General features: G+C 39.2%; 1 protein-coding gene across 1 annotated transcript in view; it reads left to right on the top strand.

Moving 5' to 3' along the window:
- Positions 1-16,450, top strand: part of AKT3 (AKT serine/threonine kinase 3) — a 187,610-nt gene that overhangs the window by 132,387 nt on the left and 38,773 nt on the right. The window contains exons 6-8 of the mRNA XM_045859969.1: positions 575-706; positions 4,665-4,730; positions 6,068-6,136. Of these exons, the coding sequence (XP_045715925.1) occupies positions 575-706; positions 4,665-4,730; positions 6,068-6,136 (267 nt within the window). The remainder of the gene's footprint in view (positions 1-574; positions 707-4,664; positions 4,731-6,067; positions 6,137-16,450) is intronic.

Genomic DNA, 16,450 nt, shown 5'->3' with positions numbered 1-16,450 from the left:
CTTAAACTAGAGATATTATTGAATGGTTCACACATTATAACTTGACATTTGGAAAAGTTACAGGCAGCATATAATGTTGAAAATGAATGTAGACATTCACTTGTAAAATTTTTACAATTTTTTACATAGATTTAGTTACATAAGGGATATTGATTGGTTTGTCATTTTCTTAAAACGTTTTTGTCTGGTTTGGTGTCAGGGTCATGGCGACCTCGTAGAATGAATTGGTAATGTTCTCTCCTTTTCTATTTTCTGTAGGAGTTTATACAGAATTGGTATTATTTCTTCCCCCAAATGTTTATAGAACTCACCAGCAAAACCATCTGGTCCTGGATTTTTTCTTGACTGATAATTTGAGTAGCTGAGGAATTCTAGGTTCAGAATTATTGTCTCCAGTATCTGAGAATTGCTTCAGCGATTTCCAGCATCCACGATTGCTAATGAGACAGCCAGTGATTCTTACTCATTTCAGAGTGTTTAGAAATTGGTAAAATTGGCTTTTGAGTAGACATGGCAAATGTATCCATGTATGTTTACAAAAAATTTCATTGACTTTTTAATTTGTATTTTCCAGACAATGAATGATTTTGACTATTTGAAACTACTAGGTAAAGGCACTTTTGGGAAAGTTATTTTGGTTCGAGAGAAAGCAAGTGGGAAATACTATGCTATGAAGATTCTGAAGAAAGAAGTTATTATTGCAAAGGTAACTGAAATTTTTGTTTGTGCTGTATGCACATGTATCCTCATGCATGCACGTGATCAGTGTGGAATTATACCAAATAACTAAAGTATTGATATAGGCTACTGCTACCAGGATACCTGTATGGTAATATTTATCATATTAATACTTCCAAAAGTTTATAATATTATCTGAATATTATATACTGAAGCTATTTTATTCCCTTGAGGAGGTAGAAATATTTATTCTGTGTCTGTTTGGGAGAATGTTTTTACTATATATTTGTGACCTGTATCACTAATTATACTAATGTTGCTTTTTATTTCCCCCCAACGTTCTGAATTTCTTATTAAATAACAGGGATTAGTGTAACAGAAGACTTGTACTCATAAATTATACAGCTTATTTGTGTTGAATGGAAAAGCATCCTTGAAAGATTTGAAAATACTGGAATAATGAAACTAAAAGAAATGATAGTCTTTGAAATTCTTTCTGCAGAATGCCCTCCTCGTGACTTCATTCACTTACACCAATAATTAACATGTTAATGATGCCATTCCTCAGGGTTCTAAATTAAATCCCACTTCCCTCAATAGACAGATTTGATATGCTTTATAAATTGGTCCATGCCTTGCTTAATTTAGCAAGTGACATATCATATTATTGTTATACTTTACAGACTGCGTTACTTACATCAGTATGTCCTCACCTGGAGGGTACTGCCCCCCCATGTGAAGTTACAAGCCCCCCACCGCCACCCCCCGCCCTGTGTCTTGCTCATTGGTTTCAATCTCAGCTCCTTCGCTGTCAGTGTCTGGTATTGGAAATGACATTGACCTAGGGTCAGACAGGCCCAGGTTTGTATCTCAGCTTTGCCTCTCATCACCTGATGACCTCTCACCACCAGCTGCTGAGGGCGTACCAGTCTCTCAGGGACATTTGGAAATATCTGTGCGTGTGGGGCGGGGGGGCGGGGCGTATGTGCTTGTCAGAATGACTCGGGGGAGGGAAAATGCTGACAGCCTTTTCCCTCCAGATAGAGCCCAAGCATGCTAAAGAGCCTGAAGCCCAGGAGGGTCCTAGTTTTCTCATTTTTAAAAATTTTATTTGTCAGAAACAACATTCCTGGACAAGAATATTATGTTGAGTAGGGTATGTGAAGGACTCAGCATAACACCTGGCTCGTATTATGATTAGGTTGATGTTTTCTGGGAGGTAGCACAGGTATGGTGGGCTCTGCTCCTTACTTACAGATGGGTCCCCAACAAATGACTCAACCTTGTTTTTGCCGTTGTTTGCTCATCTGAAGAGTGAGGATGCTAATAGTGTCCCTTTCACAGGCGGGTCATTGGCAGGATTAAATGAATGCATCAATAAATGGAATAGCATTTGCTGTCATTAGTGCATACAAGTAGTTATGCATGTATATATAAGATAAAGTTAAAATTAAAGTAGCAGTAAATGAAAATAACTATATTATGGTTACATGTATTTTCCGTGACTATCATTACCACCTACTGGTGTCATGCATGACTGAACATCGCTCCCATCCTGTGTTTCCTTTTGTGTACAAGCCTCGTTGGATCCTGTCTGACCTTACTAATTAATTACACTTTTCTGAGCAACTGTTGAAAGCAGGGTATGCGTCACAAATGATAGGGTGTTCTGATCTCTGTAGATCATTGCTGCTTTCCCCAACAAGCCCACGTATCCATTTCTCGAAGGAAGAGATGCTTTTTCACAGTGAAAAGATAAGCAACATGACATTTCAGCGTCTGACAAGACCTGGGGTCTGCATGCCGAGGTGCCCATGTCGACATCGTGTCAGGAGTGAGCGACGCTCACATGCCTTAGGGGTGCCAGCATCACCTTGTCACATAGATGCCAGGCTGCGTGGAGATGGAAGGCGACACAGTGAAGTGGAAATGACCGTTAACATGGGACTCAGACATGGGCTCAGTCTTGACTTTCTCACCTGCAGCCTGAGCCGTGGGACTTCTATGAAACACACCTGCGGAGCTGCTACAGGGATGCAAGAGGATGCCACCCTCGGTGTCCCTGTGAATGGGGTACAGGCGTTCTCTTTCTCCACTTCTGTGCCATTTCCTGCTCCTCGACTCCCCCCCCCCCCCCAAAGCCCAGTTACCACACAACAGTATGAGGGGCAACAAAGGGAGAATTTTTGGTCATGAATAGTTGGGGCCAGATAAATGAGAGACAATTGCAAAAATAAATATGGGGAGGACCATCCTGTTATTTCATGTTCTCAAAGAAATAAAATCCCATTTTCAATACGCTTCTCTCTGTGAAAACAATTATGTTTTAAAATGCATTATTCAGTACTTAACCACAGATGAATATATACAGTCACGTGCTGCCTAGTGATGTCTGGGTCAACAATGGACCACAGACAAGACAGTGGTCACGTGGATGATTACGCAGGAGCTGAAGAGTTGCCGTCACCTAGGGACATCATAACGTTGTAGCTCGGTGCACTGCTCATGTGCTTGAGGGGAGGCAGGTGTAAACAGACTGATTGGGCCGCCAGTCCTACAAAAGACTACATTCAATTTTGTACAGTCTGTGATACTGACAATGATCATAAACGATTGTTACTGGCTTATGTATTTACTACACTCCTCATCATGACTGCAGAGTGTACTCTTTCTATTTGTGAAAAGTAAGTTTGCTGTGAAACAGTATGCCGTGTTTGCCAGCTGCAGCCTCATAATACCTCTCGTGTTCACCATGTCTCTCGATGGCGTCATTTTCTCTTGTGCTGATTTAATCTCACATTGTTTCATTCATCACAGCCCCTAAACATACAGAATCCATAGCTAATTGTTGCAGTGAGAGGCCACATGGAGGGATTGACCCAGAAAGGAAAGGAAAAGTGATTAAGGACCATGAAGGTGGAAACCAGGGGTGGTTGGTGGTCGCCACTCAGGCAGGTCCCCCCCGCTGCAGCTACGATCCTGGAGAACAAGAGCGTCTGCCCCACTGGAGCCACGAGGCCGACACAGACTTGGGGAGGGCCGGACTCAGACAGGGAGAGACTGCTCATGAACACACTGGAGACCAGACAGAAGTGTGTCCCTCTCAGCACCGTGAAGGTCGTGGTCAAAGCAGAAAGTTTGCTGGCGATGCGGAAAGAAAAGGCTGCCCCGACGGTGATGTTGACTGTACCGCAGGCTCTGGGCGGTGGGAAGGATTCAAGAGCCCACGTTCCTTCCTAAGGCGAGCGTGAGCAGCCAGGCTGTGAGCGCCGGCGTGAAGGCAGCCAAGGATGTTCGGAGACTCTGGGTGCGCGGACTAGGGAGGAAGATCACCTGCCAGAGAAAATACTCAGTGTGGGTGAAAGCCCCCTGTTCTGGAAGCGGACTCCTGGAAGGACTTCATCCATAAGCAGACCGAGTCAATGCCAGGTCCCAGGCTTTGAAGGGCAGATGACATCCTTGTTTGGGGGCCGTGTTGCAGGCTACAGGTTGAAACCGTTTGTGACCGGGCGCAGGGAGAACCCAGGGCCCGCAGGGTCATCAGTGAGCGCACACGGCCAGTGGGCTCCGGGGGCAGCAAGAGGCCGTGGCTGCCCCGCTCCCCCTCCTGTGCATCCTCCTGCATTGCTGGGGCAGCCAGATAAAAGGGGGATGTCCAGGAGCATTGTCAACAATAAGCAAATTCTTGAAAGGTATTTTTTGGGTGATTTTTATAGCATTATTTATACACTTTGATTAAGTATGACTGACTTTGTAAGAATTTATGCCTTGTAGCAATCTGATGTAAGTCATTCAGTTGATTTTTTTTTTTTTTTTTTTTTTTTTTTTGGTGTAGCAGAAGCTTAGCCATAAAGGAAGCGTGTCACTGTGGTATAAAATCTTTTTCTGTTTCCAGGTTTTCGCCTCTAGGCCTTAGGGAAGTGGTGAAATTTTTATATTACTAGTACTTCGAACATATATCAAAGGTTTGCCATTTTCTTTCGCAGGATGAGGTGGCACACACTCTCACGGAAAGCAGAGTACTAAAGAACACTAGACATCCCTTTTTAACGGTAAGTGAAGAGAGGGCAGATGTTACAACCGTAACATGTTCAGTTCATGGGAGTTTTACAGAACCGAGCTAAGAAAAATCCATTTTAAGTAACATTAATTTAGGTATGGCATTTTCTGCGTGGAAAGACCGTAAGTCAAATTTCTTCAAAATTATCCAAATGTATGGATTGAATATATAATATTGCGTGCATTTGTAATCCCTCCCATTCTGCACCTACTGTTTGGAGGTCTCTTCCTCTCCCGAATTCTCTACCTTTAATAAAAAATTTCATGCAGCAACTAAGTCACCCGTGGCATTTTAAAGAGACCACTGAGAAAATGGTGGACTTAAAGTTCTACTAAAAAGATTAGTAGTAAGTGTTTTTATATTTCTTTTGTTTATCCGTTTCTAATAAAGGTGTAAATGATCGGGTGCATTGGCTTTAAATATGCAAGGCAGAAATGTTTACTGAATATTTTTTTTGTTGTTAAAATTGAGACTTTAGTTATAAAGTACTTTAGGAAACACAGGACTACTCCAGTAGATTAAAATAAAAATAGGCTAAGTCATGATATTTCTTCACTAGACAAGGTATAAATGGACTTGTTTGTTATGAAACAAACTGATTTTTTTTAGTCCTGTTTTTCCTAGAATGATTATAACTGAGGCATAATTTGCAAAGTTTCTCTGTATTTCAATGAAGTATATTAAGATAAAAATAACAGCTAGACTTTTCAAAAGGAGGCACCTCTTAAAGATTTAGGATGGCTAAAGTGGGAATTTTCAGAGGTGTCATCAGATACTTAGACTTCATGTGCTGCATTACTGTGTGTTTCCCACCCATTGTACTAAGATAGTTCTGAAGTTCCCATGTCTTTATAACCTATGAAAGTTCATGAACAGACTTCATTAAAGTGGGTCATGTTATGTGACCTATATGCAGAAAGTTATGTTGTCAGTATATTAGATCTCCAAATATAACAGCTAGGCCTGTATTCCTCAGACTTCCACTACAGTGATTTGTCACCCTCACTTTAAGGTTGCATGGATGAGAACTTTGCGGACCAGTACAAGATGAAATAGATGACCCAGTAGATTGAGAAGTTTTTATCACAACTTCTAAGTTAATTTTCACTTAAATTTTTATTTTTTCCCTAACAATACCCAATGCTGATCTAAACATAATTTATGTTTCTCATAAACTCTCACTTAAGCACTCTTACGGAATACGTAGACTCATAAGGAAGAATAACAGTTCATTTCCTCAATCATGCTTACTGTCTCAAAGTATTCTGTTTGGTACCATGATAATGATGGAGGATCATAATATAACATTTTTTTTCTTTTTCATTTCAGTCCTTGAAATATTCCTTCCAGACTAAAGACCGTTTGTGTTTTGTGATGGAATATGTTAATGGTGGAGAGGTGAGTTGCCACATAAACCCAGCCCTTCCATCTGCACGGTAATACTGTCAGTGGTGTTAAAATGTTATTTAACACGTAAGTTACGGTATTACAGTTCTCTCCTTCTTGGGAGGAGTTTGTGTAGCTCTCTCTAATACTGAGTGGATGAGAGCTGACTAATTCCTAATGAAATGCAATGATCGTTTATCTTTTAATAACTACTTTTACATATTGGTAAGTGTAATCATATTTTACACTTTTTCTGTATTTTGCAACTGTAAAAATTTTTAACAAAAGTAAAATCATGAAATCAGGTTATTCATTTTGAAAATCAAAAATATAGGATATATGATGCTTTACAAAGTTCTTCCTCCAGTTTTTGTGAAACTTGTAAAAAATTATTTTACTCATTTTAAACTCCGTTGAACAATACTCCAGGCACATGGTGAGTGAATTTTTTTCTGCAAAGTAGAGTAATCCTGACTAAAAGACTTTTAAGGGGTCTTGCAGTTTTAAAGAAAAATGCAGTGATTTTAGTAGTATATTTCACTCATTCCTTTCTCCTTCCTATTTTGATCAAAATCAATGTGAGAGAAAAGTAAAATTTACTAGGATAGTTCATTGGAAATATTTTACATTGTGGGTTTTCTGAAGTAAATTTACATTTAATAAATAGGGGATTGTATCTCAGAGACTTTAAAACTCTTATTTATCAAAATAAATTAAATATCCTCTATAGAACATTTTCTCCTGTGAAATTATCTGACTTGTGGGAATTAGTTCATTGCAAAGACTCATTGACTCATTTGGGTGAGCGCATTTTCCATGCCTGGGCAATGCGGGGCTATCTTAATGTTTAAGACAGCATCCTAGTGTATATAATGTCCCAACTTTTTATTCCTTTAGGTTATCAAATGTGCTTTTACATTTTAAGTGTACTTTATAAATACAAATAATTATTTAATTGGTGGGACTTAATGGGATGATTTCAATTCTTAATTTATCATTTCTGGGAAGGAAACTTTAGGAAATCTATGGTGATTTATTACTTTTGGGTTTGCTTTAGGTTCACCATGTCATTTATTCTGCCTAGGGACGCTTCTTAGAAGCACAAAATACTCAACTGCTGTAGCAAAAATTCTAAACCTGGTACTTAGGTTTTTGAAATAAGATGGAAATAGAAAGGAGTCAGGGGAGCTATAAACCCACACGAACAGTCCGCAGCTACACCGGTATATAGGTGCACCCAGGAGGCATATCTGTAGAACAGCTAGAGGACGTGAGCCGGAGAAGGCTGTCCTGCGGAAGGGTGAGCGCTGGCGAATGGATGGTACTTACCCAGGTACAGCACCCTCAGAGCTCTGCGTATGCAGTGCTCGTCCTCAGACAGGCTGCTTTAGTGGCCCCACTGCAGTGATGATGCCTAGCCCCGTCCTCACTCAGCTCGTCCGTACTGACTGCTGGTTGTTAACGAGCAGCAGCATCTCTCCAGTCTGTGTGCTGAAATGTTTCTCTTAAAGTGTAAATACAACAGCGGAGACATTTCTTTTCTTACACTTTCTTCACGCGTTGTGAATCTGTGGATTTCTTTCAGCCTAATACACTGCATGCTTGGTATTATTACTGCGTTTGCCAGTGCTGTTTAAAGCAATAAATAATCTTTATGGAAGTGGATTTTGAATAAATACTGGTTGCAGAAAATCAACAGTGGCCACCTATAGACCTATCAATACAATGGAGTCCCATCATAACCACATTTAACTTACATATAAACTCAAAGGAAGAGGCTCAGCAAAAGATAGGATGGATGGATGGATGACTGGATGGGTGGATGGGTGGGCAGACGGATGAATGCTGGGTAACTATATAGACAGACAGACGGGTGTAACATGGTGATTCTGCTATCCTTCTGGATGAGTGTGTCCAGAGAGGGACCTCAAGATGAGAAATAGAAATGTGCTCTTCTTCTACTCCCTGTCACTTCCTGTTTGCCATCCTTAGATTCGCAAGGGATATAAACTCTGGTGCTTCACATCATTTTAATAAAACATTGTCATTAAGTACATCTTTGTTACATGTGTTCATCTAAAGAAACTATATTGTTTCAGTGACGGAGGAAAAACTGTGCTGGGCGTGACCATGTGGAGACAGTATGCTGGTCTCCAGTGGAGTGCTTCCCCAGGGAGTTGTCCAGGGTGATTTCGATTATAGTAGATAATTTATGTGCAAACTTTAGAATCCACTACATTACAGTCCATCTGCCTATTCAACATGTAATGGGAAACTCCTGTGGGCTGGACCTCAGGGGTTGGAAAATAAAGAAAACATGGTACTGTCCTTGAGATGATGAACAGGAACTGCCAGGGAGTAGGGGAAACCAGAGAGTAGCGCACTACCTAGTTTATTTTAATTGGGGAGACAGACGGGAGCATGGGTATGGGCTTTAGAGTGTCGTTGTTACTGCGATGACACTGGATGACACGAGGAATGGGCTCTTGAATCTAACAATCCAGATGGAAAAGAGGAAGAGGAAGGGGGAGAATGCTGAGGAAGGGAGCCCTTCTTCAGGTGGTTGCTAACCTAAGACTTAGCTATAAGTCAGACCAGTAAGGTTGAGGAGGAGGACGGAGCTACTCAGAGGCAACACAGAATGTGTAGGTGTGCAGGGGCATCCAGTTCTGCCCCCACCGCCCAGGTAACAGCGCAATACAGATACCACAGGAGGCTGTGCCGGGGACAGCCAGGAGGGGTTGAGCCTGGCTCACTGCGACAGGTCTTCTCTCCCCAAGGCAGTGGAGCATCCCGGGAGGATTTCTGCATGAAAATGTTGCAGAAAGAATATTCAACAGCAGGATGAAGCTCAGGTTGCATAAGACAAACTTGGAAGCAGGGAAACTGCTTGGGAGGCTCCTGCAGTTAGAAAGTTTTCAGTAGTCCAGTTACAAAAACAATCAGGTCACTAACTGAGACAATATTAGTGAGAAGTCAAGTTCTACTGATGTTTAGGTGCTAGAATTTCCAGGATTTAATGGCCAAACAGAAAGTAATATCACACAGTTTCCTGTTTGCTGTTGAAGGACTGTGTGGACACATTCAAAGAGACAGGAAATGGAGGAAGAGGAGTGATTCTGGGGTGATCGTCCTATATTTGAGGCACCCAGGGGGCCTGTTGGAGAGGCAGAAGTGAAGAAACGTCAGTGTGAGAAAAGCAGGCAGAGTTAGAACATTATTGGTTGAGAATCGCCCCAGGGGATACCAACACCAGACGTGTGGTCCCCGGAAAAGCAGAGGAGGATCCTGGATGGGAGCCGGAAAAGCAGTGTGTTAAGACTAACGGTAGATCCTGCGGGGTAACACGGAACAGTCTCCCCTGGGTTTGACATCTGTCTGTGCCTAAGCCGGATACCGCGGATCCTTCCTTCCCCTGGGCTGGTACAGGGGCTGCACCTCGGCCGCAGTGCAGGCCGTGCCAGGGGCGGTGTGGAGCCCATAGAGCAGGGTTATGAAAGGGGGTTTACAACTGAGGTAAACCGGCATTTGTAGGAATAATGATAAAAGCACCCTCATAATCACAATGCTGCGAACATGGCCAAGGTGCTCTGTTTTTGTCACTTAATGTCACCAAATTCACAGCAGCAGGGACGTGGGGTAAAATGTAACCTGAAAGCCGAAGTGGTGTTGTCGTTGAGTTGGGTTTACAGTGTCTCTGCTTGTGACTGTTCCCCAGACCTGGCTCACAGCCGTGTTCCTTGTAGACCTGTGAATCGGACCCCGGGAAGTCTCCCTCAAGGCTGAACCTCCTGGGAGTGAAGATACTCATTAGGGGGTGAAGGAAAGTCATTATGTAGAAATGCTGTTCGTCTGATAAATTACCCACATTCTTCTACATTCTTTACGTGGGTACAAATGAACACTTATTTACTATTCTTGTCCATATTTAGCTCATTTTACACTATATATCAATTTATTTGGTAAAAATTCATTTTATTTTTTTTGCATATGACTTTCAGTTCTATGCCAATCTTGAGATCTCATACTTATTTCAGATTCTCATTATTTGGCTGGCATTTTGTCTTCAGCAAACCCAAATCATCTCATTTTAAATTTACATAAGGCAGAAGTGCTGGCAGTCAGCATTCTAGTTCTAGTTACTAATTTATGGAGGTGTGATTTGGGTGATTTTTGAATTAAAAGTATCACTTTATATTCATAGCGATGATTTTTTATATTTTACTAAATTTATAGATATATAAATATCTTTATTGTCAAGAATCTGACAAGCTAATTTCTTTGCTGACTATTTTATTTATTATACTATATAGGTTATATCAGAGTTCTATTACTTTTAACCAAAGCTTTTAAAAAAAATTCCCAAAGGCAAAATAAACTTGGGAACATTTTTAGTGTGTATTTTCACAATATTTCAAGGCCACTTACCTGAAATAAATCATGGAACCAGTATATTGATGCATGTAAAGTAATACAAAGATGCAAGTAGCCTCAATGTCCAAGATGCTAATTTTTATACCTAGAATCTCAGATTAAGGTGACTGGAGCTGCAGGAACTAAAGAGGTATTTGTGTGTTTCCATTAACCCTTTCCACATGGGAATCTCAGGGTGGTCAGACTTCTCACATGAAGGTCAGGTGACCCCAGAGTGAGCATTTCAAGAGAATGAAAAAGGAAGATACAATACAGTATAATTGGAGACCATACGAGAAAAGGCAGAACAATGGAACTGAACAATATTTAAACATTAGAAACTGTAATCCCGGAAGAGTTTGCAGTCATTTGTGTCCTTCACCTTTCATTTAGTGTAATACTTTTAAAACTCGTCAGTGTCATCGTATGTATCAGTAGTTTGCTTCTTTTTGTGCCTTTAGTTCGCTGTGTGGATATGTCTTCAAGTGTGTCTACAACCGCTAGTAGAGAGATGTCTGGGTTCTTTGTGGTTCGGGGTTATTAAGGAAAAGGCACTTGTGAATATTCCAGTGTAAATCTTTGTTCAAATGTGCATTATCAGTTACCTTAGGTAAATACCTTGAAATGCAATTTCTGTGTCATTTGGTATGTTCAACATCAAAAGAAACTCAACTTAGCTGTCCTATTTTGCATTTCCTGAATGTTATTTAATATCATAATCACACTTGGAATGGTTAACTTTTTAAAGTTTTACCCATTCAAGTAGGTGTGTAGTGGTATATTGTAGTTCTAGCTTGGCTTTCCTGAATGAATAATGATATTGAACATCTTTTTCTGTGCTGATTTTCCATTTGCATATCTTCTTTATTGAAGTATCTATTAAAATACTTCCTCTCATCCACTTTTTAATCGGGTTGTCTTCTTAATATTCAGTAATCAGACTGCTTTGTATATTCTAGATACATGTGCTTTATTATACGTATGTTTTACAATTATTTTCTCCCAATGCATGGTCTGACTTTTCATTTTTTACCATGGAATTTTTTCCTGTATATATTTTCGTATAAATTAAAAAATATTTAAATATAAATTTATTTTTTGTAAACATCATCTTCTTCATGTAAAGTTTACATTCAGTAAACTTCATCACTGTTAAGTCTGCCATTTCGTGAGTTTTGAGAAAGGTGAAAAGTAGTTTACTATCCTTACCATCATGATACAGAACATTTCTGTCCCCTGACCATCTTCCGTGCCCCTTTAAAGTTGGTCCCACCCACCGCCCCGCCTCGGCGACCACTGACACGCGTTCCTACGAGTGTTTGAAGGACGTGACTTATGAATTAGATGAAATATAATCTATCGGCCTTTTTCTTTTGTGGTTCATACCTGTTGTGTTTAATTTAAAACATCTTTTGTTAATCCAAATTTGTTAACATTTTGTTTTCTTCAAGAAGTGTTAATAGTTTTAGCTCTTATATTTCAGTGTAATTTTTTATTAATTTGTGTTTTTCCAGGACTTTGCCCATTTTGTCTACATTTTATAGTTTGTTTGCCTTACATCACTAGTAATGTTCACTTATTATTGCATTAGTGTCTGTAGGATCAGTAGCTGACTTCTCTCATTTATTCTCTTTTTGTGTCTTCTCTTTTTATTTCTGTTTGTCTTTCTAAAAGTTAATATTTTTGGTATTTTTAGCTTCAGGTTTCATTGATTTTTCTTTTATCAATTTTGGCTTATCTATTTCATTGATTTTTGGTCTTTATCATTTCCTTCTGGTTACTTTGGATTTCCTTTCTTTTTCTTCTGAATGTGGAAATTTAAAGCACTTATTTAAACCTATATTTTTCTAATATAAGTAATGTTATAAATGTCCCTGTAGCCACCAAATTTATGTTATCTTTATATATGTAAATATTTGTAGTGTATTTTTAATGTTACGTGTTTTACATGTTATTTAATGTCTATTATATCTGTCGCTCTCTTCCCAAATTTATTAATTTCCCTTGTCCTGTTTTCTTTGACTAATGGACTATTTAAAGGTGTACTGCTTTCATTTTAAGTGCCTGAGGGTTCCCATACATCTTTTAACTCGTCGTTGAATTTGCCTGTGTTCAGAGAACATGCCACACAGTTTGTGTCCTGTTACGTTTGCTGCAATGAGGGTGCTGGCACAGGTGCTGTGTGCTCCTGGAAACAGCGTGCGTCCGGTGTGCTGGGTCGCGTTTCCCCGCCCACCAGCCAGGAGGGCCTGGCTGTTTGATAATGTGACGCCCTTCAGGTGTCCTCTGCTCTTACTGATCTTATGTCTACTTTTTAAAAATCAAGTATCGAGAGAATACTGTTGAAATCTCCAGCCACAGTCGGGGATATATCTATTTTTCTTTCATTTTCCTACAGACCATCTATAGTTAGTTCACACTTCTTCATAAATGCAGTCTGATCATTTCTGCCTTTTAAATCTGGAGTATTTAACGTGCCCATGCAGATTGTTTGGGTTGCATATTGCAATTTCTTTTATTCACCTCATCTGTTCTTTGTTCCTTTTTGGAGAATCTGTTTCTGCCCTTTTTGTAATGACTGTTTTTGCTGTTTTTCCATTTCATGCTCACTTTTGGGTTAGCCCCACTGCTTTGTCTGGTTTCATACAGTGGCTGTGTTAACAGAGAGTTCTCGGGTTCCTGTCCAGCTGCCGGCCCCGAGACGGTCGCTGCACTGGTGTGAAGGTCTTTCTCTCATGAGTTCATACAGTGCAATTGTGAAGAAGGCTGGAAAGTGAACTGTCTTGTTAATGGGATAATTTATTCATTTGTTGCCTCAAATGAATAAAAACTGTACTTACTTAGTATAATAGATGACATACTTTAGAGACAGACGACCTAAGTGTGAACTTCCACCGTACCATTCAATAGCTATGTGATGCTAGGCGACTTTCATAACATCTCTGAGTCTTAGTTTTTTTCATCTATATGATGGAGGTAATAATTGGGCCTACTTTATAAGGTGGTTCTGAGGATTAAATGATAATAGTGCAGACAACTTAGCTCAGTGCCAATTAAGTAGAAGCTCTCAAAAATAGTGCCTATAGTAATAACTTATATTTATTATATTTAATTACCTGTAATGTGGAGACAGCAGTATGTAGCTTTTATGATTATTATTAGAATGGTACGTTCTTAATGCTCAAAATGATACTCTTTATTGCTTTCATTGTATTGGTAGTAAATATATTTCACAAGTAACCCAGATATTTCACATATATGCTAATAGATTTAAATATTTAAAAGCAGTTGCCTTTATAGTTTTTTTGCAATTTTAAAAGTATATTTTATTCTCTAAATGAAGAATTTATTAATATTTAATGTGGTAGAACTGAGCAGTCTCTACTTCAACCTTGTTAATAGAGTTTTAATAAAATATTTAAACAAATCATTTTAATTACAGAAGTACATTTGGAATTAAAATTATTTTTAAAATAGAAACTAGCCCTGGCTGGTGGGGCTTAGTGGATTGAACACTGGCCTGTGAGCTAAAGGGTTGCTGGTTCGATTCCCAGTCAGGGCACATGCTTGGGTTGTGGGTTCAGCCCCCAGTTGGGGCATGTGTGAAAGGCAACCAATCGATGTATCTCTTGCATATTGATGTCTCTCTCCCTCTCTTTCTCCTGCCTTCCCCCCTCTCTAAAAATAAATAAGTAAAATCTTTAAAATAGAAGCTGTTTTATATACTTATCACAATAGAAGCTGTTTTATACTTATATTTATTATTAAATATTGTCATTAGGTGACTTTTAATCCCACTTTTCTCTTGCATTACTTGTTTAAAATTGTCACCTTTGGGCTCCGTTTTCAGATACCAGGAAGTAGGTTGCTGATCTAGAATCATTTTTACATTCCAAGACCTGCAAGAAGAGGGCAAGAGGTAGAGGAACAGGTGTTTATCTGGTGATTTATAGCTAATACTGTTAACTGCCAAATTGCTGTTTCAGGGTTCAATTGTCCTGTAGCATCCTAAGCATTTAACTCGTCTTGAGAAATTTAATATTGAATTGTTATTAAAACACGACACTTTTACATTTATATCTCATGTCTATATGACTTTTTTCCTGAAATTTCAAAAACTAAGTGTAAATTTACATTACTTCACATTAATTTTTCTGTGTGAAATGCATACAGACTGGGAGCTCAGCTTGTGAAAAGAATAGACAGTGTCTGAAGATGGTAATATGATTTACCTGCTAAATGTCAGAGTATGTTTGACCCCATAAAAGTAAGTATTTGAATGTTCATTTTGTATTGTAATACTATTCCAATTGTGTAGTATAGTATTTGCTGGAGACTGAATATTGGTTTCCCCCAAAAACTCCTGTGTTGACACCTAATCCCCAATGTGATGCCACTTGGAGGTGGGGCTTTTGGGGGGTGATGAGGTCAGGAGGGTGGCGCCCTTGCGAATGGGATTAGCGCCCTTGTAAAAGAGGCCTCCTAGAGCCCCCTCACCCCACCCACCACATGAGGGCCCAGCCAAGAGACAGTCAGCTGTGAACCCAGAAGCAGGTTCTCGCCAGTCTCCCCCTCTGCCAGGGCACTGGTCTTGGGCTTCCCGGCCTCCAGACCGTGAGAAACACATTTCTGTGGTTTATCCACCACTCCCTCTACGGTGTTCTGCTACAGCGACCAGGCTGACCAAGGCAGCGTTGTTGATTAGTTTCCCCGGAGGTGAGCTAGAGTCATTCTTCTCATCTTGGGTCATTTGATGCCTTAAGCAGCATTATTTCACAGACTGCCATGTCTTGTTGCTTAATTAATTGCTTGTCTTTAGGATACTCAGGTTCCAACTTCAATTAATGTTATGACAATGAATGTAATCATTGGAATTAATGGGACTCCCATTGAGCAGATTTTATTACTCTCTAGCTAGTCAGTCTTTTCCTGTTACAAAGGAAGAAACTCTCTGTGTAGGCGTTATTTGTAAGAGAAAAAAAAGATAATTCAGTTTAAAATCTAAGTTGCAGTGATAATTCTCAGGACATTTTTAAACTCCAGATCTTATTTTTGGGGAAGTTTGTTGCATTAAGAATATAACTATTTTTGCAAAATATAGCAGTTGTCAAAATAAGCATTCTGGGCTTGTGATGAAATACAGATCTGTATATTCAGTGGGTTAAAATAATCTATTTACATTGCTATGTTTTTATAGCATGGCTAAACTCAACATAAAATACTTAGTCTTTGCCTAAAGGAACTTAAATTTTTTGAGATATGTTTCTTGCTTAAGCGGCAAATACCTTACTATTTTTATATAAAAACAAGTTTATTCATTACAGTGTATGATTTTTTAAAGTTTCTAATGAAAGTACTTTACATTCAAAACCTTATTTTCTTTATAAATAATTCTTTGGAAAGTAGTTTTGAATTTAAGTTTATTCTTTGTAATGCATATTTATTAAGCACGTAATATGAGCTACATATTAAGCTCAGTGCTGAGGAAGCAAAGCTGTGGAGTACTTGCATAATTTTTCTTTTTTCCCTGTGCCTCTGTCAAAACAAAGATTAGGGTACTAAATTTGTCATAAGCCCAAGTCAGTACAAGTATTCACAGTAAATTTATTAGAAACCTTTACATTATGAAAGTAACAACAGTACATACTCATTGTGGAAAACATCAAGAAGCCACAAAGTTATTTCAATTCAATTGAAAAAAAAAAGCCTATTGACCATTTGCTCTAAGCTAGCTACTGTGCTGTGTACTCAGCACGTTCTCGGTGACATGAACCAGACAGGGAGTCTCCGCATTTAAGGCAAGCACAGTGTTCTGGGGAACAGAGTAAACAAATAATTATAAGTAATTTTCATGGTATAAATCAAGACAAAAACCATTCTAAATCTCTCTGTCTAGCAATAATTGCTATTACC

The sequence above is a fragment of the Phyllostomus hastatus genome, unplaced genomic scaffold (assembly GCF_019186645.2).
Source record: "Phyllostomus hastatus isolate PE091 unplaced genomic scaffold, TTU_PhHast_1.1 phas_contig_148, whole genome shotgun sequence".
Classification (NCBI taxonomy): domain Eukaryota; kingdom Metazoa; phylum Chordata; class Mammalia; order Chiroptera; family Phyllostomidae; genus Phyllostomus; species Phyllostomus hastatus.
Note: the sequence above shows the minus strand (reverse complement) of the source record. Positions and strands in the feature narration are given on the sequence as shown.